At 43.3% G+C, this 26,085-nt stretch overlaps 1 protein-coding gene across 2 annotated transcripts in view; it reads left to right on the top strand.

Annotated features, from left to right (window-relative positions):
- DHX36 (DEAH-box helicase 36) overlaps positions 1–26,085 on the top strand; it is a 92,639-nt gene that overhangs the window by 16,109 nt on the left and 50,445 nt on the right. For both annotated transcript variants that reach the window (XM_044291038.1, XM_044291037.1), the window contains 10 exons: positions 2,729–2,810; positions 4,599–4,739; positions 5,761–5,863; positions 7,176–7,263; positions 7,374–7,429; positions 8,369–8,433; positions 11,346–11,489; positions 12,205–12,322; positions 19,824–19,922; positions 21,516–21,689. In XM_044291038.1, the coding sequence (XP_044146973.1) occupies positions 2,729–2,810; positions 4,599–4,739; positions 5,761–5,863; positions 7,176–7,263; positions 7,374–7,429; positions 8,369–8,433; positions 11,346–11,489; positions 12,205–12,322; positions 19,824–19,922; positions 21,516–21,689 (1,070 nt within the window). The remainder of the gene's footprint in view (positions 1–2,728; positions 2,811–4,598; positions 4,740–5,760; positions 5,864–7,175; positions 7,264–7,373; positions 7,430–8,368; positions 8,434–11,345; positions 11,490–12,204; positions 12,323–19,823; positions 19,923–21,515; positions 21,690–26,085) is intronic.

Below are 26,085 nucleotides of genomic sequence, written 5' to 3'. Positions count from 1 at the left end.
TTTAACAAAAAATTAAACATATACAGCCTTATTCTACTTAACTAAAAAAGTAATCTTTATTTCATAATGAAATAACCTTTGGATGGTAATATATTTTCCGCAAAAAGCATTTTTATATTAAAAAAATCGGATTTAAATAAATAAAAAAATCGGATTTAAATAAATAAAAAAATCGGATTTAAATAAATAAAAAAATCGGATTTAAATAAAAAAAATCATTGATTTTTATCCACCCTGTCTGACATCAATAGTGGGGAAATTAATGGAAACCATACTTAAGGAGAGGATTGTGGAACATCTAAAATCCCATGGATTGAAAGATGAAAAACAGCATGGGTTTACTTCAGGGAGATGATGTCAAACTAATCTTATTGATTATTTTTTTTTTTGATTGGGTGACTAAAATAATAGATGGAGGAGGTGCAGTAGACATTGCTTATCTAGACTTTAGTAAGGCTTTTGATACTGTCCCACATAGAAGGCTTATCAATAAAGTGCAGTCATTGGGCTTGGACTCCCATATTGTTGAAGGGATTAGGCAGTGGCTGAGGGAAAGGCAACAGAGGGTTGTAGTCAATGGAGTATATTCAGACCAAGGTCGTGTTACCAGTGGGCTACCTCAGGGATCTGTTCTGGGACCCATATTGTTTAATATCTTTATAAGCGAAATTGTAGAAGGCCTCGATGGTAAGGTGTGTCTTTTTGCTTGCTGATGACACAAAGATTTGTAACAGGTTGATGTTTCTGGAGGGATACACCAAATGGAAAAGGACTTAGGAAAACTAGAGGAATGGTCAAAAATCTGGCAACTAAAATTTAATGTTGATAAGTGCAAAATAATGCACCTGGGACGTAAAAACCCAAGAGCAGAATATACAATCAGTGATACAGTCCTAACCTCAGTATCTGAGGAAAGGGATTTAGGGATCATTATTTCAGAAGACTTAAAGGTAGGCAGACAATGTCATAGAGCAGCAGGAAATGCTAGCAGAATGCTTGGGTGTATAGGGAGAGGCATTACCAGTAGAAAGAGGGAGGTGCTCATACCGCTCTACAGAGCACTAGTGAGACCTCATTTGGAGTATTGTGCTCAGTACTGGAGACCATATCTCGAGAAGGATATTGATACTTGGGAGAGAGTTCAGAGAAGAGCTACTAAACTGGTACATGGATTGCAGGATAAAACTTACCAGGAAAGATTAAAGGACCTTAACATGTATAGCTTGGAAGAAAGACGAGACAGAGGGGATATGATAGAAACTTGTAAATACATAAAGGGAATCAACAAGGTAAAAGAGGAGAGAATATTTAAAAGAAGAAAAACTGCTACAAGAGGACATTGTTTTACATTAGAGGGGCAAAGGTTTAAAAGTAATATCAGGAAGTATTACTTTACTGAGAGAGTAGTGGATGCATGGAATAGCCTTCCTGCAGAAGTGGTAGCTGCAAATACAGTGAAGGAGTTTAAGCATGCATGGGATAGGCATAAGGCCATCCTTCATATAAGATAGGGCCAGGGGCTATCCATAGTATTTAGTATATTGGGCAGAGTAGATGGGCCAAATGGTTCTTATCTGCTGACACATTCTATGAAAGGGTGGGTCTGCAGGGAGGCTATGTACACACCTACAAACACATAACACTAGGTGGCGCTAAAGCAAATGTATTTTTTTGCTCAGCCATTTTACTTACCATTTTTGTGCTGGGTAAATCCTGTCCTGTGTGCAGATGTTCAACTTGCTCATGGGACTTGAGATAATGAGGCAGAATCTCCACCTATGTTTGAAAAGCTGAGAAACAGTGGGCATCACATAGAGTGACTCGTGTAAGCGCGATATTTTTTTTTTTTTTTTTAATAAATTTCCCATTAACTTACACTTGGTATTGTTTATCTATATTAGTATAGTGTTACAGGTTTGTGTAAAATAATACAATCGTTGTCACAAACCACTAAAATTCTAAGGCTGGTTATACACCAGACGATGGTGACTCCAAGGTCCTTGATCACAATGGCAAACAATCTGCTGAATTTGGCTGATCATATCAAACTTGTAGTTTTGCCTGACAACAGCCAGAATCTTCTTGCTTGGTCAATGACATTTCCACCAGGGAGAAGACTGTTGGCAGCCCTTGTGCTAGTTTACTGCCCCCTGCTCTACGCCCTTCTTTGATCTTAGAAAATCCCTTTAATGCAATATGCATATGGTTTGAAACTGCAGATTATTACTTAAATTATACTGTAATAAAGAGATCAGAAACATTCAGCACTCTTGAAACTGCAACTTCCAGCATCTGCACATAATAGCCTGTTCTTGTAACACCCATCAACGTAAAAGGAGAATTCTGGGAGTTGCCGGAGGTTGCTGATCCCTGCTGGAGAGGAAACTAAGGTTTCAGTGTTGGAATACATACAAGGTAATAACTCTAGTAGTTGTCATGATCGTTTAAATACAAACGCTCATATGCGTATAATAATTACATGATCTGTTTAGAGTGTTTTAGGCTTCATAGACATCTGCTTTAGGCCGCATGGCGGAAACTTGATGCACGTCGATATACTCGGTGGTGCCTGACAAGTGTCGTTTGTGTCCACCATCTGACAGATTCATCGTTTCTGTTATTTTCTGGGATTATTCATAAATGATGTCTAATCTAATCCTATGTCGTCTCGCTTTTTACATAATCTATGCATGGCTTGTAAAATTAATTATGACCTTTCTCCCTGTAGGCAACTGTCCCATGTTGCATATCCCAGGATTAACATTCCCTGTGAAGGAGTATCTCTTGGAGGATGTATATGAAATATTAAAGTAAGTATGAGTTGACAATGTTTTTTGTATAATGGTTAATTTGAAGGCAGGTTTTAGCCCCTAAACTACCACCAACCTGATATTTAAGATAATGAAAGGTTCACACTGACGTCCTTTATTCAGGGAAATTCGTCATAATGTACACTGAACAAAAATATAAACGCAGCACTTTCGGTTCTGCTGTCCATGGAGGGCCCCCCCCCATAAACCATTCCCGGTCTCTTTGCTACAGGACTAGCAGCCATCCCACAGCCAAAGCTGGAAGAGTCTTACTCTGGCTTCCACCTGGCTGCCACCCCAGGTTTTGGCCAAGAGCCAAAAGTCTAAGTCTGGCCTCTACCCGGAGGGAAAGGCCAAGTGGTTTGCAGAGGGGCGAGGAACTAGATTGCCACCCCCCCCCCCCCCCCAGACCACAGAAAGGGGTACCCATAAGGGCACTGCCACCCTGAACAGCCCTGGCTCTCCCTAAAGAGACCAGGTGGTATGAAGACCTTTTTAGCAGTGCTGCATGGTATGGAGACTTATTGGCAATCCATGGGAGAATAATATGCAAAGAGGTATCTCCCTATCTCCCAGGGAAAGAGAACCATGGCTAGCGCCATCTTGTGGAAGTGGCTCCCTGTGAGTTGAAATCCATCTTTCTAACAAGCTTTAGAATATGACAGGGAAAAAGGCCAAGACAGATAGCCAACTGTAGACAGTTGTTTTGGGATACTTGCCCCTCATCAGTACAGAGTAGGATTCTGGCTGGCTGGGTGTGATGCCTTGAACAGCTTAGGCAGAATGTTGGCTCTCCTGTGTGGAGCCTTATTGGCAATGCCCCATGATTGGTGTTTTCCCTTATCAGATTCCAAAGCTTGTTAAAGGGTTTCTGTCACCAGATTTAACCCTATTAAGCTAGCTGGCATTAGCGATGTGCCAATGTCAGCTAAACCTAACTAGCCTATTCCTACTTTTATCTATGCCCCCGTTACGCCAGAAATCTAACTTTTATAATATGCTAATTAGCCTCTAGGAGTGTGTGTGTGTGGGGGGGGGGGGGGATGTTGTTCCTGCTCCTGGAAGCTCCGTTCTCCCACCTTTGTCGCCTCCCTCCAAGTCCTGATTGACAGGGCCAGGCAGCGCTCTCATCTGTCTGCCAGCCCTGTGCTCTGGTGAAATTCGGCGCAGGCATAGTGAAGAAGCTGGCAGCCTTCAAGTGTCTTTCCCTCAACGCGCCTGCGGAGAACGGAGCCTCCAGGAGCAGGAACAATGCACCAACCCCCCCCCCCCCCACACCCCCCGCTCCTAGAGGCTAATTAGCATATTATAAAAGTTAGATTTCTGGAGTAACAGGGGCATAGATAAAAGTAGGAATAGGCTAGTTAGGTTTAGCTGACATTAGCACATCGCCAATGTCAGCTAGCTTAATAGGGTTAAATCTGGTGACAGAAACCCTTTAAACAAAATCGGACTTTGACACATAGGGAACCACTTCCACAAGGTTGCGCTAGCAAGATGGTTCCCTTTTCTTGGGAGATACCTCTTTGTAGAGACACACCTGCTGTGTGGAGTGGGCCTTATTAAGCCTGAGCTAGTGGGTACAATGACAAATGTGATTAAGTCACCGAGATGGTTGAACTTGAAAATAAATAGTACTGACTTGTAATGAGTGTTAGGGTATTTTCACGCTGCATTTTTCTGCGAATATTTCAGCTGTGAAGCTGCTGCACTGGCACAGATAATTCGTCTGAGTAATTCAGTATTTAATCTTCCCCTTTTTTTTTAATTTTCTTATGCTTTTATTAGATTCCGTCCAAAGGAAAGTGATTGCCGACCACGCGCAAATAGACGTTTTATGCAGGGACTTAACACTCGTCCGGAGAAAGCTGAAAAAGAAGAAATCTACAGGGAGCGCTTCCCAAAATATTTACAGCAACTTCGAGCAACGTGAGTGAGCATCTTTTTGATAAAACTGCTTTAGTCATGTCTGCTTCATGTGCAGTTGTCTGATCAGTGACAAGTCTGCAGGCAACTCGTGTGGATTGTACAACTGCAATTTATTTCCAGTTAACAGAAGGCTTAGTGTACAGACAGCCCTTGGGTCCTTTTTTAGATCCTCACAGCTGAGTGCAAAGAGGTTCCCCAGTGCCCAATTGAATCACAGGTAAATCCAATTGAAAAGCGGAAAACTTCTTTAATGTCCAACAGGCATTAAAGGGAACCTTTCACTAGGATTTTTTTTGTATAGAGCTGAGGACATGTTGAGGAGTTGCTAGATGGCCGCTAGCACATCCGCAATACCCAGTCCCCATAGCTCTGTGTGCTTTTATTGTGTATAAAAACTGATTTGATACATATGCAAATTAACCTGAGCTGAGTCCTGTCCCTGACTCATCTCAGCTTAATTTGCATATGTATCAAATCGTTTTTTTTACACAATAAAAGCACACAGAGCTATGGTGACTGGGTATTGCGGATGTGCTAGCGGCCATCTAGCAACCCATGTGCTCAGCTCTATACACAAAATCCCGGTGACAGGTTCCCTTTAAGGGTTTGAAGCACGTTTTACAACCCCCTTCTCTCCCCATTTTTTTCCTTGCCTCTCCAGCAACTAGTTGTTCATAGGGAACCCTCCCGACCCAGGGCATCTTTTACTGATTGAGACATCCAGCATCGGGTCCCATTGAACTCAATAGATGCATTGAGTTCTCCAGAGCTAGAGAAGACCAATGGAATATTTTTGTCCAAACCTTGAACCAAAGAAACAAACGACTTCATGGCTTATTGTACAGCCTGTGAAAGTTATTGTCTGTTTGCTGAGTTATCCTGGGCACGTTCAATGCTCAAAGAACCATTAAATTATAACCCTGTAATATTTATCCTCGTTCAGGAGTTAATGTCCTTTTGTGTTCAAATAAATATGAATTAATTATAGTTGACATTTATTTTTATTCTTTATTTCCGGTAGATATTCTGAAAGTACCGTACATGCTATAGAATATTCAGATGATGAGAAAATTAACCTTGACCTGATTGTAGAGCTCATCAGGCATATTTGTGTGACGGGAGAGGTGAGTTTTTTTTCAGTTCCAAGCACTTAAACTGAATAATCACACTGTGTTCTTAAAATTCTGTATCCGACATTCTTTATTGATTTATTAATTCTTCATATTGTTAGAGACAATTAAATGGGTTGTCCAGCTCCTCTATGCTCTCCTCATGTCTCGCTACAGTATCATGTAGCTCATGCAGGGACTGTGAGAAAGTCTTAGCGAGCGTCTCCTTAATGTTTGGAGCTAGGTACTTGGCCACTTCAATGGCTAGAATTTTGTAATCAATTTTTAGCAGGTCCTCATTCGTCTTACCGCCTACACCAGCCGCTGTGTCAACTTCCTTGTTGTTATTCGGAGACTCAGGGCGGGAGTCCGCCATCTTGCTCAGCGTAGTGATTGCGGTCTGCTTTGCACTGCTCTTAACTCGCTGTCTGCCACTCCGTAATAGATAACGGTCCATGGACTAGAGACCGTTGCTGTGTGGGGACTCCTAGATGGAAACGCTGGAAACAGAGCGCAGGTAGTAATAGAGGGACGGCAAAAAATGCGGCTCGGATGTGGAACCAAACCACGTTCGTGTGCAGGTAGCCTAAAATGGGTTAAAATTGAAAATCTGCACAAAAAAGTGAATTTTTTTTAAATTTAACCTCTATTTTGCTTTAATTCTTTTGGAACATTTAAACTGTTAGCAAAGTTTGTAAAACTTAGCTTTGAATGATTTGAGGGGTGTTTCTCAAACTGGGTAATTTATATAAGCTCCTAGAAGTGACTTTATAACTAAATTGGTCCTTTATAAAAGTGGGTTTTGGAAATGTTCATGGAAATTTGAAAAATTGCTTCTAAAATTCGTTGCTTCTAACGTCCTAAATGATATTTGCAAAATGATGACAACATAATATAGACATATGGTGAACGTTAATGACTATATTTGTTAACGGAAAAGAAATTGAAAATGTATTCAAAATTTTCCGTAAAAATTTTTAATTTTTTTTTTTTTTTTTTTTTAATAAAGCTAACATATATCGACTCAAATTTACCACTAGCATGAAGTACAATGTGTCACAAGAAAACAGTCTCAGAATGGCTTGGATAAATAAGTGTTCCAAAGTTACCACGTAAAGTGACGTGTCAGATCTGCAAAAATAGCCAGGGTCAAAAAAGTGAAAAATGGATGGGTTTCTGAAGGGGATAATTATAGATACATTTCTTGTTATAGTAGGTTTCAGTAAAGTCATTCATCGAAGTTGAAAATTGTAATCTACCAAGTATATATCTTCATTCATGGGATGCTGCAGAGCAATTATCTTTATATTTTATTATTTTGTTCTAGGATGGAGCAATCTTAGTTTTCCTTCCAGGCTGGGCTAATATTAGCACACTGAATGACTTACTGATGTCACAGGTCTTGTTTAAGTCAGGTAAACTTATATTTAGTATGCTTGAGCTGAAAAAAATAAATATATATATATATATATACTGTGTGTGTATATAATACAGATTTTTTATTTTATTTTTTATTTTTTTACAGACTGGTTTCTTATTATCCCTTTGCATTCATTGATGCCAACTGTAAATCAAACACAGGTAGGTCATGGGACCGAGAGCCTATCAAATGACCACTTTTAGTTAGTGTAACCTGTCCGTAGATATAATATTGCATTGTTTTAACAAATCATCCATGCAGTCTAATATATGATGTGCAATGTGCTCACTTTTCTGCATAGTGTTAGATGGACCATAGATTAGTCATAGTGTTCAAATGGTGAGCAGGTTAAAGGGGTATTTCCATCATAGACAATGGGGGCATATCGCTAGGATATGCCCCTATTGTCTGATAGGTGCAGGTCCCACCTTTGGTAGCAGGGAAAGGTGGTGGAGGGTGCCGCTGCGCATGCGCAGCCGCCTTCCATTTATTTTGGCTATTTCCGTCGGCCCCATAGAAAGAATGGTAGCGGTGGCCGCGCAAGCACGGTGCAGTCCTATTCACTTGTACAGGGAGAGTGCTTGGCAGTGGCTGGTCCTCCTGCCACCGCTTCCCTCACTTTGTTCTTGGCGTAGGTGCAGGTCCCAGAGGTGGGACAAGCACCTATCTGACAATGGGGGTATATCTTAGCATTGTCTGTGATGGGAAAACCCCTTTTAAAGATGTGCAAGAAACAAATGCAAAGGCAATTGCAACCTCAGAAGCAGTTTGGATTTGTTTAACCCTTAAAGGGGGCTGTCCCATGACAGAGACATATCCTTAGTTCACAGGACAGGGGATAATTGTCTGATCACTAGGGCTCTTTACTCCTGGACCTCCGGCAATTATAAATAAATCGTATAAATTTCTCGGAAGAATAATAGAGGAATTCTATTCCAGAATTGTTGTTTCATGGGGAATGCAAGTATTTACTAAAACTGACACATCAGTAGAGGTGGCAGGTCCCCTAATAAATCAGTATGCAGTGAATTTGTTGTGAAAAAAATATATTGTAGTATGCAAAAAGCTCAACTAAAAAATAAATAAATAAATGTTATCAGGTTTTCAAGACTCCCCCTCCTGGAGTTCGTAAAATTATCATCGCAACCAACATTGCAGAGACAAGGTAAGCGTGAAATTAAACAGATCTGATATAGACATTTCTCACACCTTCCTAGGTTAGTTTTTTTTTTTTTTTCAATTGTTTTAGACAAAATTGACTCAAACAATAAAGCATCGATAGCTTTCAAGATATACAACATACACATGGTGTACATTAGACACCCCCTCTCCAATCTCAGTATAAGGCCTCTTGAACACGAACGTATTTTCATTCTGTTTTTGTTCAGTTTTTTATTTTTTTTACTGACCTTATACGGAATCATTCATTTCAATGGGTCCACAAAAAAAACGGAAGGTACTCCGTGTGCAATCCGTTTCAGTATTTCCGTTCCGCAAAAAAATAGAACATGTCCTATTATTGTCCGCATTACAATAGCTAGCTAGCTGTTCCATTCAGCAAAATATGGAATGCACACGGACGTCATCCGTATTTTCTGCGGATCCGGTTTTTGTGGACCGCAAAATACATACGGTCTTGTGCAAGAGGCCTAACACTCATTCTGTTAATTAATTCTTGTTTGGTGGGTGGACTAGGTTGAATCCAGTACCCGGCCATCAATTCACAACCTGAAGCAATATTCATTGGGTGCTCAGATTGGATATAGGGGCACTACTTAAAGAGGACCTTTCACCGATTATTACAATGTGAACTAAGTATACAGACATGTAGAGCGGCGCCCGAGGATCTCACTGCACTTACTATTATCCCTGGGCGCCGCTCCGTTCTCCCGCTATGACCTCCGGTATCTTCGGTCACTAAGTTATGGTAGGCGGAGTCTGCCCTTGTTCTGCTGTAGTGCTGGCCAATCGCATTGCAGAGCTCACAGCCTGGGAGAAAATAACCTCCCAGGCTGTGAGCTCTGCGCTGCGATTGGCCAGCGCTAGAGCAGAACAAGGGCAGACTCCGCCTACCATAACTTAGTGACTGAAATCTCCGCCTACTATAACTTAGTGACCGGAGATACCGGAGGGCATAGCAGGAGAACGGAGCGGTGCCCAGGTATAATAGTAAGTGCAGTGAGATCCCCGGGCGCCGCTCTACATGTCTGTATTTTTAGTTCACATTGTAATAATCAGTGAAAGGTCCTCTTTAAAGAGTAGCTAAACTCTTTATTAGTTTTCTATTTTTACCAGACTTTTTCACCCCTAAAGCGCACCATTCACTGGTGCACTAAAACTCACTTCTCCCTACACCGCTGAGCTGTCAGCGGTGTACGGACTACTCATTTTATGAATGGAGCTCCAGCAGCGCACGGAGTACGGGCAGGAGCGCTCATTGCTGCACCTGCCCAGGCTCCCCCGGACAATTACTAACTGCTGGCATAGCGCATGGGTACCCTGTACCCATGTACTATGCCAGGATTAGCAGAGCGCGGAGCGGGCTTCTGCCTACTCCGCTAAGCTAAGAGAACTGCATGACAGTTCTCTTAGCATAGCGGAGCAGGCACAGGCAGGAGCCCGCTCCGCTCCACTTAGTATAAAAGTTTAGTTACTCTTTAAATTCTTTATTGACTTCTATTTTCTTTTATGTAATCTTACAGGCAGAATATGATTCTTTAATTTCTACCACTCCTTGAAGCATATCTTTTAATATATACAGTATATATTTTAAAAAAATCGGTAGTAGATATGAATACATTTAAACTTTCATTCATTTTATTAAAGGGGTTCTTCCAGATCGGAAACCTCCTGTTGAGGTGGCTGGGCAGTCACAGTTGCCCTGGCTCCAGTGCTGAGCTCCCAGCAGTGATGTGTTTAGCATGGCATGTGACTGCTACCTCTGCTGAAGCCATGGACTGGCTGGTAGCAGTGGCATGCATGTAGTCAGCATATCGCATAATCTAGCAGGAACTGGAGAAAGGAGCTCAGTGCTGGACCTGGAGCACCTGTGACAGGTAACACTTTTTGCACCCTGTTCGCCCATGTTGAGGCGGGGAAGAAGGAATAAGGCCTCATGCACACGACCGTATTTTGTTTCCGTGTCCGATCCGTTTATTTTTTTTTGCGGATAGGATGCGGACCCATTCATTTCAATGGGTCCGCCAAAACAGCACACCGTGTGCTGTCCGCATCAGTATGTCCGTTCCGTTGCTCCGCAAATAAAAATAGTGCATGTCCTATTTTTTTCTAGTTTGCGGACAGGGATAGGCATTATTACAATGACGTTCCGTATGGCATCGTTTTTTTTTTTTTTTTTTTGGCGGATCCGCAATTTGCGGACCGCAAAACACATACGGTCGTGTGCATGTAGCCTAAGGATGTGGATATCATCCTCCCCAATCCCTGTTCATGCCGCAGAGATACTGCTGCAATAGGAGAGGCTTATTGTTCTGCTTCAAAAACACTTACATGTTCGCCCAAGTGTGCATGTGTATGAGTCCTGGGCATCAACAGAATCAACTTTCAGCCAACCTGGTGCCTTTATCTGCCTACAGTACCCTAAACGTTGCATATTTTTGCCCCATATACTTGTTGTTCTTGTCAGCATTTTCCTTCCCCTGTTCTCAGCATCCTGACAGGATGTTTACTTGCAGAACTTCCTGTTTTCATCAGCTTTCTGCCAGGTTTACTAACATTCCCAGAATGCTTTGTTCCGCAATGTTTCACCAGAGGTATAGGGGGTGTGACCACTGCAAAGGAGACAGTGTGGCTGATGGAGCAAGCCCTTGGAAACATTACAGAGCAAAGCATGCTGGGTTTGGTTAGCTGACTTATGTGTATGGCCAGCCTAGACTGTGTGTGTGTATTTAAGGGGGGCTCATCTTACAGTCTCTGCTTAAGATTTGTGTGGGAGCCTGCATGAAGAGGAAGGGGGCGCAGCAGGGGGAAACATCTGATTGGTCAGAACACACAAGGAAGGAATAGCCTTTCTTTGCAGTGATCTTAGCTTTGTGATAATATTATGTCCCATTTCAGTATTACCATAGATGATGTGGTACATGTCATAGATGGAGGCAAATTAAAGGAGACCAACTATGACACGCAAAATAATATCCGCACCATGACCGCAGAGTGGGTCAGTCATGCCAATGCCAAGCAGAGGAAAGGACGTGCTGGCAGGTAAGGCTTTTGTGCACTGTGCATTGTCATTTTCTGCTCTCATAGGCAAAAGTGACCATCACTTCTTTCATATCCTAGTGTGGTGCCAAAGACTGAGAACGTGCAGTGTACAGAGGGATGGCCACACATGTGCATCTCTATTCACTTCTGTAAGAGTTCCAAGGATAGCCAAGCGCAGTTGCTCGGCTGTCCTCAGAACCCCCATGTGACCGAATGGAGAGAGCCGCGCATGTTCAGCTAACGGGGCCCCCCCTCTCAGAGCTGAGACCCACATCTGATGGACTTGTATGGCATATTGTGTGGATATGCCATAAAAGTCTGGGATGGGAATATGCTTTTAAAACCTGCACAGTGTGTAATACACACTTTACCTCATCTGCCCCCTAGTTAGAAGTATGAAAGAAAAGACTGTTTCCAGGAGAATTCAATAGGAAACGGATCAGATTCTTTTGAGTGACTTATGGGGTCATTTATCAAACTGGTGTAAAGTAGAACTGGCTTTGTTGCCTATATCAACCAATCCGATGCCACCTTTCATTTTCCAAAGGAGCTGTCTAAAATGAAAGGCGGAATCTGATTGGTTGGTACGGGTGACTAAGCCAGTTCTACTTTACACCGGTTTGATAAATGACCCCATTAGTGTATTTGATGACCTTAATTAAATACTGTATTTGTGAAGCCTTTTTTTAGTACATTTTACCTTGTTTTCTTGCAGAGTAAAACCAGGATACTGCTATCATCTATATAACAGGCTGAGGGAAAGTCTGCTGGACGATTACCAGCTGCCAGAAATTGTAAGGACACCGCTGGAAGAACTCTGCCTTCAAGTCAAGGTATATGTAACAATAAAGAAAATATATTTCCAATATGTATGGCAATGGTGTGTCGCAGCGATTCCCAAATGTGAAGTGGGTACAGATCACAGTTCAGACCATGCGTTTTTTAGAGTTCCTACACCATCTCCTGATACTGTATCCAATATCCCTGGCAGGCTCTATTGTGTTCCGTGCGGCACTATTTCTCGTGCATGGCATTGGGGGACACAGCACCATGGGTATATGCCCAGCTGCCACTAGGAGGCTGACACTAGTAACAAAAAAAGTGTTGGCTCCACCCAGGTGGGCTATACCCCTCTGCCAGAGCCAAAATAACTCAGTCTAGTTCTATTGTCCGTAGGAGGCAGATATGACCTGCTATTCTTTTTTCGCAGGTCATCCTGCTAATTTTGTTTTCTCTGTCCCTAAAATTCTGGCCTTCCTTCAGGCTGGTTTTGAGAAGGGTCTTCGCCTGGCTTCCCTCAGGGGGCAGATTTCAGCCCTCTCGGTCCTCTTCCAGCGTCCTGTGGCCTCGCGGGCTCAGGTTGGGACCTTCCTACAGGGTGTCGCTCGCCGAGCCCTTCAGTCTTCTCCTTTTGAGCCTTTGGCAGAGATCTCTCTGTCGTTTGTCTTGTTTAAGGTGGCCTTCCTTGTGGCGGTCACCTCCATCCGCCGGGTCTCCGAACTGGCGGCACTTTCTTGCCGGTCGCCTTTCCTGGTGTTCCATCAGGACAAGGTAGTGTTGCGTCCCGTTCCTTCTTTTCTTCCTAAGGTGGTTTCCTCGTTTCACATCAATGAGGAGATTGTCCTTCCTTCCTTCTGCCCTAATCCTTCTCACCCTAGGGAGAAATCCCTCCATTGCCTTGATGTTGTTCGGGCTCTCCGCTGGTACCTTCGCCTCACGGAACCTTTCCGTCGTTCGGACTCTCTTTTCGTGGTCCCGGCGGGCCCTCGTAAGGGTTTGCCTGCCTCTAAGGCCACCATCTCTTGATGGGTTCGATCGGCTGTCAAGGCGGCCTATGTCGCTAAGGGCCGTGCTCCCCCTTCCAGGTTGACCGCTCATTCGACTAGGGCAGTTGGGGCTTCCTGGGCGGTGCGTCATCAGGCTTCTGCTGCCCAGGTTTGCCGGGCCAGCACCTGGTCGTCAGTTCAAACTTTTTCTAAGTTTTACCATATTCATTCCCTGGCCTCTGCTGACGCCAGCCTGGGGCGTAAGGTTCTACAGGCAGCTGTGCTTTAGGTTGGCAACATGGCGTTCTTCTTCCCTCCCTCAGGGACTGCTTTGCGACTTCCCATGGTGCTGTGTCCCCCAATGCCATGCACGAGAAAAATGGATTTTTTTGTACTCACCGTAAAATCCTTTTCTCGTAGTAGGCATTGGGGGACACAGATCCCACCCTTTCTGAGCTTATTGTTTGTGGTCCCGGCGTTTTGTTGTGGTTGTCGGGCTCCCCAGTTCGAGACATGTTGGCGTTCAGTTTCCTTTTTAGTTCAGGTGTGGCGTTCCTACTGCTTTTGTACCGAATGAGTTCTTTTGGCTCTGGCAGAGGGGTGGAGCCAACACTTTTTTGTTTCTAGTGTCAGCCGGGCATATACCCATGGTGCGGTGTCCCCCAATGCCTACTACGAGAAAAGGATTTTACGGTGAGTACAAAAAATCAATTTTTCTCCCTTCCGGGCTAGATATAGAGGCCACTCAATTGCTGTAGCAATTGCCTCTGTTTGGTTCTAGTGGGCACCAAGCTGCCACCTTGCTCCCTTCATAGGTAGAGTACCTTCACTATCTTCTATCTGGCCTTATGGTGTACCTTGCGGCACTATTTCTCCCTTACCGGGCGAGATATTGAGGCCACCTTGTATTGCCGTGGCCACTGCACCTACCTCATCGTAGTGTGCACCAAACAGCCATCTTACTCCCTTCTTAGGTAGATTCCTGCACTGCCTCTGATGCTGCAGCCGTTACACCTGTCTGGCTGTATGGTGTACTATGCGGCCCTGTTTCCCTCAGGGGAAATAGTGGGCCTCCTTCAGTTGCTATTGCACTTACTTAATTATGGTGTGCACCTGTCGTTCTTTGTGGTACCGTTCGGCCCTATTTTCCCCCTCCCGAGCGGAATATAAGTAGCATTGCTTCCATCTCCAGATGCTGTACCCATTGCACCTGTCTGGTCGTATCGCTACACTACACAGCCGTATTTCTGCTTTAACAGGTTGAGGACCTGTACCCTCCAAATGCGGTCGCATTCCCGGATGCTGTGGCTTTGTTTCCACTCTCCTTAGTGTGCAACATGCAGCCACTTTACCTCGGTTTTAGGCGTGTATTTTTAGTACCCACGTGCTGGGCCCTATAGTGCAATCTGTTGTCCATACAGTTTCTGTATTACTGGGTGCTTCCTTCCCCGGGCTCTAATCTGTGCTGCGGATGTTGGTTACTTCCCTTTTTGGTTCTTCCATACATCTGCCACTCCGTCGTGCTCTATGGTCTCCTTGTACTTTCTCAAGGCACTGTCCACAACAGGCCATCCTGGTTCAGCATGTACATGGTAACCATATCTGGCAGGGGTGGGCCAGCCCAACCCCCACCTCCACCTTGTCGATCTAGTGCTACTTCTGGTGTACCCAGTATATGGCTGATCTGATCTGGTGGGTGGTCCACATACAATCACGCTCCCTACACCATGGCCAGGTGGTTGTTTGCTTTTGTGCTAGGGTTGCTATTGCCATTCCTATAAAATACTACTGTCTGCTGCACTCCGCGTTCCCCATGTTATAAAAGAGTACCCGCGTTGTTTTCTATTACAGGGAGCACCATTCCTGGTTGAGTACAGTGATCTCCACTGGATCTTCTCCTTGTCAGGGACAGAACCACTGATTGCTCTGGCATCGGACAGGGTTCCATAGTTCCTTTTGGGTCCGGGTGTTCCATTATATTCTCTGCTCAGTTGTGCTATCTGACAGAGGGCAGTCCCGTTGGACTTTGCTATTGTCTGCGCCTGTCAGGTACTTTCTCCCCCTGGGAGTCTTCTGTATGTCGGTCGCAGCTGGTTTCTTCATTTCGTGAAGTCATACCCCGTTTCTTTCATAGCGACTTCGCCATTCCTTATACATATGGGTGTCTGTCGTTTTAGTGGTACAACCTAAGCTGCTGTACTCCCCCCTCCCCCCGGCACAATGTATGCAGATTGCTAGTCACTATTCTTAGAATGGCTAGTTGTCCATGGCCAATTCCTTCCCCTATGGTGGTCTTTTCATTTTTTCTTGGATATTCTGGTTTTTGTTGTCCTGTGGTTCAGTTCCTGGTTCCTAGTGAGCCCATACCGGGTACTCCTTTCTGGATTCCTTGTCCCCGTTCTTTTGACCACACAGAATCTGTATGATAATAGTTGTTTGGGAGGGGCCTGAGTTGATTGTTCCCCTTGTGGGTTCCAATAGCCTTGTGGACCTCTTGGGATTCGTGTCTATCTTCCCATCCTCCCACGTCAAGTACGTGGTGTTGAGTGGTTTAGTGCTACGGTCTGCATTTCCACCTTATAGTCTCCTTCGGGAGGGACGACCTCCTGTTTGTAGAACCTTCCTCCTTAGACTGTTGGCAGTACTCCCCTTCTCCTCCCATGTCTCTCAGTCCAGTGTGTCCCTGCTGAGATGTCCTGGGTCTGCATTTCCCTGATACTTCATTTAGCCGGAGTTTCTCCGGTCTTGCACTTCTCAGCTATATTTTGTTTTCAGAGGCTCGTTCCTCGTCTCCTGGTTTTGGGATGCAGGTCTTATCTTATCTTTTTTCCTGGCCTTTACTTACATCCCCCTCCCTTTCCAAGGGTTGGCGGTTTCCCTTAGAGCCTTTGGGGTTTTCACCTTTTTAATAGGGTGCTTAACTTTATCACCTGCTTTGCGGTGAGGGGATACCTGCTCCCTTCATATGTGAGCCTTGCTATGGCTTCCCTCACTCCAGTGTGTCCCTGCTGATATTTCCTGGGCCTGCATCTGGTCCCCTTTTTTCCCTGATACTTCGTTTGGCCAGAGTTTCTCCGGTCTTGTGCTTCTCATGGATATTTGGTTTTCAGAGGCTCGTTCCTCGTATCCTGGCTTTGGGATGCAGGTCTTATCTTTTAGCCTTTGGGATTTTCTCCTTTCAATAGGGCGCTTAAATTCTTCACCTGCTTTGCGGTGAGGGGAGACCTGCTCCCTTCACATGTGAGCCCTCATGGCTTCCCTCACTTGTTTGACCTTAGGGTGTTTGTGCTTTCACCTAAGACAATTAGAATGTTAGGTAGCTCCAATACGCGGTGCTGTCCTAATTTCTCTCCAGCTTTCGGCTAAGCTGGATGTTCCCCTTTGCCTTCTTCTTGAATTTGGGACTTTCTCCCAGGCATTTGTCTTGGGGTGCTGGCAGTCTTCACTGTGGCTTCATTGGGGTTTCTCCCTTGTTATGAGGCTTCTTGCCTATTCCGTGCTTTTCTCCTGTTGGGTCTCGCGGTTCTCCCGCACCTGTATGCCCAACCGATGGCATGGCTGTTCTTTTCCCACCCTCAGGGACTGCTTTGGGACGTCCCATTGTGCTGTGTCCCCCAATGCCATGCACGAGAAAATTTGATTTTTTGTAGTCACCGTAAAATCCTTTTCTCGTAGTAGGCATTGGGGGACACAGATCCCACCCTATGTTTTTTACTTATGCTTCTCCGGGCTGGTCTCTTGATCTTTCCCGGTACGGGAGTTGTTGGTTCCTTGCCTTTCTTCTCTCTCCTACTGCTATTGGTACAAACTGATCTGTCTATGGAGAGGGTATAGTCCAACGGGGAGGAGCCAACACTTATGTCTAGTGTCGCCTCCTAGTGGTAGTTGGACATATACCCATGGTGCTGTGTCCCCCAATGCCTACTACGAGAAAAGGATTTTACGGTGAGTACAAAAAATCACATTTTTCTGACATCCCATAGGAAACTTGGTTTGGTGACAGTGGGACCTGATTTACTTGCTTGTTTCTTAAATATTGGATGTTTCGAGATTAACCGCCACAGGACCTCCTGGACGCGCCGGCGCGTCCTCTCGCGAGCCGCGAGATTTCCTGTGAATGCGCGCACACAGGAACCGGAGGTAAACGAGTGTATCTACAGCCGGCCAGCGGCGATCATTCGTTGGCAGGCTGTAGATGCGATTTTTTTTATTTATTTATTTTTATTAATTTTTTTTACCCCAAAAAGGTATATTAGACGCTGTTTTGATAACAGCGTCTAATATACCTGCTACCTGATCCTCTGGTGGTCCCTTTTGCTTGGATCGACCACCAGAGGACACAGGCAGCTCTGTAAGTAGCACCAAACACCACTACACTACATTCCCCCCTGTCACTTATTAACCCCTGATCACCCCATATAGACTCCCTGATCACCCCCCTGTCATTGATCACCCCCCTGTAAGGCTCCATTCAGAAGTCGGTATGTGTTTAGTGGATCCACGGATCCGCAAAACACGGACACCGGCAATGTGCTTTCCGCATTTTTCGGATCCGCACATTGCCAGAACTATATAGAAAATGCCTTTACAGCCTTGATCTTGTGCGCACACTTGCGTTCAGTCCGCCCCACCGCATTGACAAATGTTTTTTTTCTGATCACTGCAAAAACACCGTAAAATCGCTGCAGCGCCATAAAAAGTTCACTTTTGAGGGGCATGGCGAGTTCATAGAAGATTTTTTTTTTTCTTTTTGGCACAAGTTAGCGGTAATTGATTTTAAATTTTTTTTATTTTTATTTTATTTTCTTCCAAAATATCATATTCCACAAACTTGTGACAAAAAAATTAAAATCTTACATGAACTCACCATACACCTCACGGAATCCAAATGCGTAAAATGTTTTAGACATTTATATTGCAGACTTCTTCTCACGCTTTAGGGCCCCTAAAATGCCAGGGCAGTACAAACACCCCACAAATGACCCCATTTCGGAAAGAAGACACCCCAAGGTATTCCCCTGAGGGGCATATTGAGTCCATGAAAGATTGAACTTTTTGTTACAAGTTAGCGGAAAGGGAGACTTTGTGAGAAAAACCCCAAAAATTAATTTCCGCTAACTAAAAAAAAAAAACTGCAATGCCCCTCACGGAATTCCTTGGGGTGTCTTCTTTCCAAAATGGGGTCACATGTGGTGTATTTATACTGCCCTGGCATTTTAGGGGCCCTAAAGCGTGAGAAGAAGTCTGGAATCCAAATGTCTAAAAATGCCCTCCTAAAAGGAATTTGGGCCCCTTTGTGCACCTAGGCTGCAAAAAAGTGTCACACATGTGGTATCGCCGTACTCGGAAGAAGTTGGGCAATGTGTTTTGGGGTGTATTTTTACATATACCCGTGCTGGGTGAGATAAATATCTCTCTAAAATGACAACTTTGTATAAAAAAATGGGAAAAGTTGACTTTTACAGAGAGATTTATCTCACCCAGCATGGGTATATGTAAAAATACACCCCAAAACACATTGCCCTACTTCATCTGAGTACGGCGATACCACATGTGTGACACTTTTTTGCAGCCTAGGTGCCCTAAGGGGCCCAAATTCCAATGAGTACCTTTATGATTTCACAGGGCATTTTTTTTACGCATTTGGATTCCAAACTACTTCTCACGCTTTAGGGTCCCTAAAATGCCAGGGCAGTATAAATACCCCACATGTGACCCCATTTTGGAAAGAAGACACCCCAAGGTATTTCGTGATGGGCATAGTGAGTTCATGCAAGTTTGTATTTTTTGTCACAAGTTAGTGGAATATGAGACTTTGTAAGAAAAAAATAAAAAATCATCATTTTCCGCTAACTTGTGACAAAAATAAAAACGTCTATGAACTCACTATGCCCATCAGCGAATACCTTAGGGTGTCTACTTTCCGAAATGGGGTCATTTGTGGGGTGTTTCTACTGTCTGGGCATTGTAGAACCTCGGGAAACATGACAGGTGCTCAAAGTTACAGCTGCTTCAAAATGCGGAAATTCACATTTTTGTACCATAGTTTGTAAATGCTATAACTTTTACCCAAACCAATAAATATACACTTATTGCATTTTTTTTTTTTATCAAAGACATGTAGAACAATACATTTAGAGAAAAATGTATATAGAAAATGTAGTTTTATTTGAAAAATGTTACAACTGAAAGTGAAAAATGTAACTTTTTGCAAAAAAAATCGGTAAATTTCGATTAATAACAAAAAAGTTAAAATGTCAGCAGCAATGAAATACCACCAAATGAAGGCTCTATTAGTGAGAAGTAAAGGAGGTAAAATTCATTTGGGTGGTAAGTTGTATGACCAAGTAATAAACCGTGAAAGTAGTGTAGTGCAGAAGCGTAAAAAGTGGTCTGGTCATTAAGGGGGTTTAAGCTAGGGGGGGGCTGAAGTGGTTAAAGAGGTGAAACCTTCTGGATAGGGAACAAGCCGCCCCTCACAAACGCACAGTATATGTAACAATGACTTACTGCTCTTTCTGTTCCGTATCTGGCATCTACCTTTTATTTAATGACCTATGTTTTTTAGATCCTGAAACTAGGAGGTATTGACTCTTTCCTTCAAAAAGTAATGGATCCACCATCAAGTGAAGCAATACTACTAGCAATAACGCATCTTATCGAGCTGGTACGTACTGAGACTGAGTGAAGCAATCATAAATCATTTTATATACAGTCATTTTGGGACTGAAAAACGCACCTGACTATAGCACTATAGGTTTTGTCAACTAACACTAGTGGTCTAAGGAAGTAGAGAGTTTAATGGCTGGGGGGTGGCTGATGTTAGTCATGTATCTCCCCATGTCTGCCATATTCCATGATTGTGTATCTACACACCCGGGATCAGACTCTGCAGCACTAATGATACACATATACTCCTGATATTAACCCATGTTTTAAACCTTATCCATGTATCGCCTTGGCCAGTACCTGGGAAGACATCAGGCTGAGGTGTCAATGGCCCAGTAAAGAACAGCTGTTATATTTTGTGTATAAACTGAAAAAACTGGTTTGGCAGGAAAATGGTAATTGCCTTGGCCAAAAGTGTACTTCACTCCAGTACAGTTTCATCACAATGTGTCTGTATTGCACCACTAGGCAAATACTTAAATTTTGATGACTGCCATTTTCTTAGAGATATTATGCTGATTAAAACAATATGTTTCTTTTGTATGCTAATCAATTGCAGAAATATCAGCATTTTTATTAATCTGCAAATGGTCAAGTTCGAGCACCAGGGATCGGGGCAGAATTCTTGGAACACTGCTTTCTAGCAGCCCCTGTGCTCCGTATACTCGTCTCCCCTTGATTGCCAGGGCTAGACATCAGCATGGTGAGGGCAGAGTTATGTCCTAGCATTTACATACAATATACATTACTTATTGTAGCATTACCACATTTCTATGATTAGAAAGCTAATATCCATTTTACTGCATTATTCGCTGGCACAACATATGATTATAAAGACACCAATGATTATGTGTTAGCTTTCTAAGTATAGAAAAAACCTTCTTCTCTATGTGGTAATCCTATAGCTTCGTTGTAAGTGCTCAGCTTTGGATGTTATGATTTCGAAGTTCAAGTCCCAGAAAAGACATATATGTTTTTTCAGTTTATTTGCTCTCTCATTTAACTGATAATAAAAGGATATACTATAATAAATACATAATAATATATTAAAAGGCCTTACTATATTGTGAATAGTTTTTTATGATTAGAAAACCTAAAACTTGTTACTAGTTTATTCACAGGCACAATATATGATTATAAAGATAGCAGTAAGGCTGGGTTCACATCACCATTTAGTTTTCTGTTCTTCTGACCCTTCAGAAGAACAGAAAAAAAAAATAAAAAAAAATAAGGATCTTGTATTTTAAGAATTTATTATGCTCAATAATGCACTTGTTGCATCCGTTTTAGCCGTTTCTGTCTGAGAGCCATTATTTTAGATGGCGAGTAGCAACCTGAACAGCTAGAATTAATTTGGCCTTATACTTTAATGTAAAGTTTACTGAGCTTGATGATTTTGGAAGGTTAGGCTGATGAGCCAATGTGAATCGAGGACTACGGAGTCTCCCCCAAAAAAGGGAGAGTTTGGGAGGTGTATTTCACTGTTCTTTTGTTCCTGCAGGTGTATACCCTACTTTCATATAACTTATAGTTTTACTTCTGTGACCTTTCTGAATTCTCATTTAATCCTGCATATAATGTTCCCTGCCAGAATGCCCTAGATAGGCGTGAGGAACTTACACCACTTGGCTTCCATTTGGCACGCTTGCCTGTTGAGCCACATATTGGCAAGATGATTCTCTTTGGTGCTTTGTTCTGCTGTGTGGATCCAGTCTTAACAATTGCAGCAAGTCTCAGCTTTAAAGACCCATTTGTTATTCCTCTGGTAAGTTCTCATAGTTATCTTAACAGGCTGTATAACATGCGCCCCGACGGATTAGCAGAATGTAATGTTCAGCAGCACTCTGCTCCATGCTTTGTGTCTTCTGCTGCGGCATGGCACTGTTCATGGGAACAAACAAAAAGAGATGGTAGGACAGCACCACTTACTTGAATGCATTCAAGGGGCTTTGCGGCGGTGCTCGTGACGTCAGGTCCCGGCCTCACAGACCCCACAAATACCAGAAAAAATGAAGAAGGTCACGGCACTCCAAAGGCTATTCAGTGTTTTTAATACACCACAAAATCAGCAGCAACGTTTCGACAACAGTCTTTTTCAAGCTACAAACATGTTCACAAATGACAATATATAAGGGTACTAATTCATACAAATTATCCAGTGGATGTGCTTCAACACAAAACCCACCCCTTCTCAGGTATATACAATCATGTAATTAGTTAATCCTATCAACCATCGTGCATATTAATATAAGGCTTACCAGGCGTTCACATGTGGGACTGTTACTACATATTGCGTCCATGGTGAGCGGCGTCTTCCGCATACAGCTGCGGCTGCGCGAACATTCAAACGGGATTCCTATGTATCACATCGTCATCTAGGTAGTCACATGACCATTGACGCTGTTCTCGGTCATCTGACTAGTGACGTATCCAGACGTTTGATCGTTGTCAAGGTGACCAAAGGTCCTACAAGGGAAAACTATCCTACCGTATAGACTCTTTCTTTTGATATTACTTCTGATACATATTGTGAATTGTAAAGACGCCGATCACCATGGGCACAACACCAGAGAGATAAAATCATTTAACAACAATAAAGAATTAACAGTAACAGCGACAAGAGAACCGATCTCAGCAGGCCATCTACAAGACCTCAGTCATAGCTATATTGCGGTTCAATGCCCCAACTGTAATTATGTGAAGCGGAGATGCATGATCCCATACACAAATACAATCAAATGAAAAAATATATAAAAGGATCCCACTGAAAAAACTCGGGGCTGTACAGACAGTGCGGTCCTCCTAATGTTCATTTAAGTGGAAAAATAATATTCAAAAGTGGCAGGTGTAACATAAAGGCTGAAATCCCGTGCTATGCACGGTATAGAGTATTCAGACCCACCCAGAGGCTTATAACCAAGGGTGTTGCGGTACAATATACTCAGAATCATACTGTCCACTGTTATTGGACAAGGAGTACTGGGGCCACAACCATCGTCCCCCTCTGTCAAAAGAGAGACCACCGATGTGTACCCCCGCCTGGTCTGGGCCCCACCGTCAGGTGGACCCCTACCACGCTTACCCCCATGGTCTCCTATATAGATCTGAAAAATTATTTCAATTCCAGTAAGAAACAACCTATGTCACCGACCATCTAAAATAATCTACCTGCACAGATCAGCTCCCGAGATAGATAGTATAGGATCTATTCAAGTTGTCCATCAAATAAGTGATGCTCATCCGCCACACATAACCAGTCAGTGGAACCTAATGCACAACCGTGCAATAACATAATAACCTGCTGGACGGCTCCCAAGTCACTGTTCCCATCTCTCGCCCACATCCCGCATGGATGCCTTATCTATTAGTGAAAAACACAAAAATACAACAAGAAGAATAAAATTTATAATCTCGATTATATATCGGGTACTGTTACTTATTACATATAAAAAACCTTACTTTTCACATCCTGTATGACGACTCAGAAAAGGGAACCCACCTTGAACTCCCGGTTGAGTCCCTTAGGCTCAATGGTGTCCAACTCAAAGATCCATCTGAGTTCCAGACGTTTTAATAGTCGTTCCCGATCACCACCTCTCCGAGGTGCGGGAACGCCATCAATGACCCTGAACCTCAACTGTGCAACGGTGTGTTTAAATCTATAAAAATGTTCCGGGACCGGGAGTTCACTCTCCAAATTTCCAGACGTGTTCTCCATCTTCGTAAACCATTTCCGAATAGAGTACCTATGTTGGTTAATTCTCAATTTGCAGGCCTGTGTGGTCTCACCCACATAAATGAGACCAACACGGGCACTGTAATGTATAAATCACAAATTCAGAAGAACACCTGTAGAAACCCTTTATATCATACCTCTTCCCACTATGTGGATGGAAAAAGGTTTGTCCCTTCTGTACATTGTTGCAATTGCAACAGTTGAGGCAGGGGTAACACCCCTTTCTGGAGATGCGTGACTTGTCAGGCCTCTGCAGAAAGGAATGTACCAACTGATCTCCAAGATTTTTAGACCTTCTGTAGGACATAAGCGGTGGTGTCTGAAACTCGACAATGTCTGGGAAAGAGCGTGTCAGGATTGGCCAATTTCGTCTGAGCGAATCCGTTATTTGTTTGCTCAAAACCGAATGTGTGGACACAAAGGGTAATCTCTTATTCTCAGTTTTGATTTTAGTCGTGGTCAACAAATGGGTCCTTGTGTGTTGTCTGACTTTGTCAAGATGTCTCTGAACAAACTTTTTGGGATATCGTCTGGCTATGAACTTAGAGCTCATTGCCTGCAATCCCTCATCCACTTTTTTATCTCAGATGATAAAAAAGTGGATGAGGGATTGCAGGCAATGAGCTCTAAGTTCATAGTCCACCTGGTCTCTCTTTTGACAGAGGGGGACGATGGTTGTGGCCCCAGTACTCCTTGTCCAATAACAGTGGACAGTATGATTCTGAGTATATTGTACCGCAACACCCTTGGTTATAAGCCTCTAGGTGGGTCTGAATACTCTATACCGTGCATAGCACGGGATTTCAGCCTTTATGTTACACCTGCCACTTTTGAATAATAATTTTCCACTTAAATGAACATTAGGAGGACCGCACTGTCTGTACAGCCCCGAGTTTTTTTCAGTGGGATCCTTTTTGATCTTTTTTGATTTGATTGTATTTGTGTATGGGATCATGCATCTCCGCTTCACATAATTACAGTTGGGGCATTGAACCGCAATATAGCTATGACTGAGGTCTTGTAGATGGCCTGCTGAGATCGGTTCTCTTGTCGCTGTTACTGTTAATTCTTTATTGTTGTTAAATGATGTTATCTCTCTGGTGTTGTGCCCATGGTGATCGGCGTCTTTACAATTCACAATATGTATCAGAAGTAATATCAAAAGAAAGAGTCTATACGGTAGGATAGTTTTCCCTTGTAGGACCTTTGGTCACCTTGACAACGATCAAACGTCTGGATACGTCACTAGTCAGATGACCGAGAACAGCGTCAATGGTCATGTGACTACCTAGATGACGATGTGATACATGGGAATCCCGTTTGAATGTTCGCGCAGCCGCAGCTGTATGCGGAAGACGCCGCTCACCATGGACGCAATATGTAGTAACAGTCCCACATGTGAACGCCTGGTAAGCCTTATATTAATATGCACGATGGTTGATAGGATTAACTAATTACATGATTGTATATACCTGAGAAGGGGTGGGTTTTGTGTTGAAGCACATCCACTGGATAATTGGTATGAATTAGTACCCTTATATATTGTCATTTGTGAACATGTTTGTAGCTTGAAAAAGACTGTTGTCGAAACGTTGCTGCTGATTTTGTGGTGTATTAAAAACACTGAATAGCCTTTGGAGTGCCGTGACCTTCTTCATTTTTTCTACTGTTCATGGGAAGTGATTACGCTGCAGTACCAGACACTGCCATTCGCTTATGGACTGCTGTACTATAGTACTCTAGGAAGAAGCCGCAATGCTTGCCGGCAGTTGGACCCTTTCCTATTAGATATTGATGACCTATTTTGAGACTAGGTTATCAATATTTAAATGGTTCTTCCGAGATATTTTTATTGATGACCTATCCTCAGGATAGGTAAAAATCAAACAGCGGTGGCAGCATCTCCCATCATTTGATCACTTCACAGCATACACAAAATTAGCAACGTTTCGGCTGTGCAACAGCCTTTGTCAAGCATAAAAACGGTATGACCCAAATGCATATAAATACTCAAACCCAGGTCCACCCAACTATTGTCAGTACCAATCAAGGCTCACCATAAACCAACCCACATATCTCACTACCTATCTTTGCAGACTTCCACACTGCTCTCTTAACATACTTTAATTAGTCATTACCTGTAGTTTTCCCTCGCATTGTCGGCAACACGTTTTTCATTGTGGTCCGCGTCCTCTATTCCGTACTGCGCATGTCCCTGCATCGACCGGCCCTGCTCCACGTCCCACACGAACGTCAGAAGCGAGATCCCGCCATAGCTGACGTCAGCGAGCAGCAGATCCCAAAGAGTCAGTATATCAGAACCGCGTATGGATCAAACCATGATTCCAGGCCACATCTGAAGAACATTATTGTCGCGTGTATAATCTACATCTATATCATAACATAGTGAATATTGACTGGATCG

Source organism: Bufo gargarizans, chromosome 4 (genome assembly GCF_014858855.1).
Source record: "Bufo gargarizans isolate SCDJY-AF-19 chromosome 4, ASM1485885v1, whole genome shotgun sequence".
NCBI lineage: Eukaryota > Metazoa > Chordata > Amphibia > Anura > Bufonidae > Bufo > Bufo gargarizans.
The sequence above is the reverse complement of the archived record's forward strand: the minus strand, read 5'-3'. Positions and strand labels throughout refer to the sequence as shown.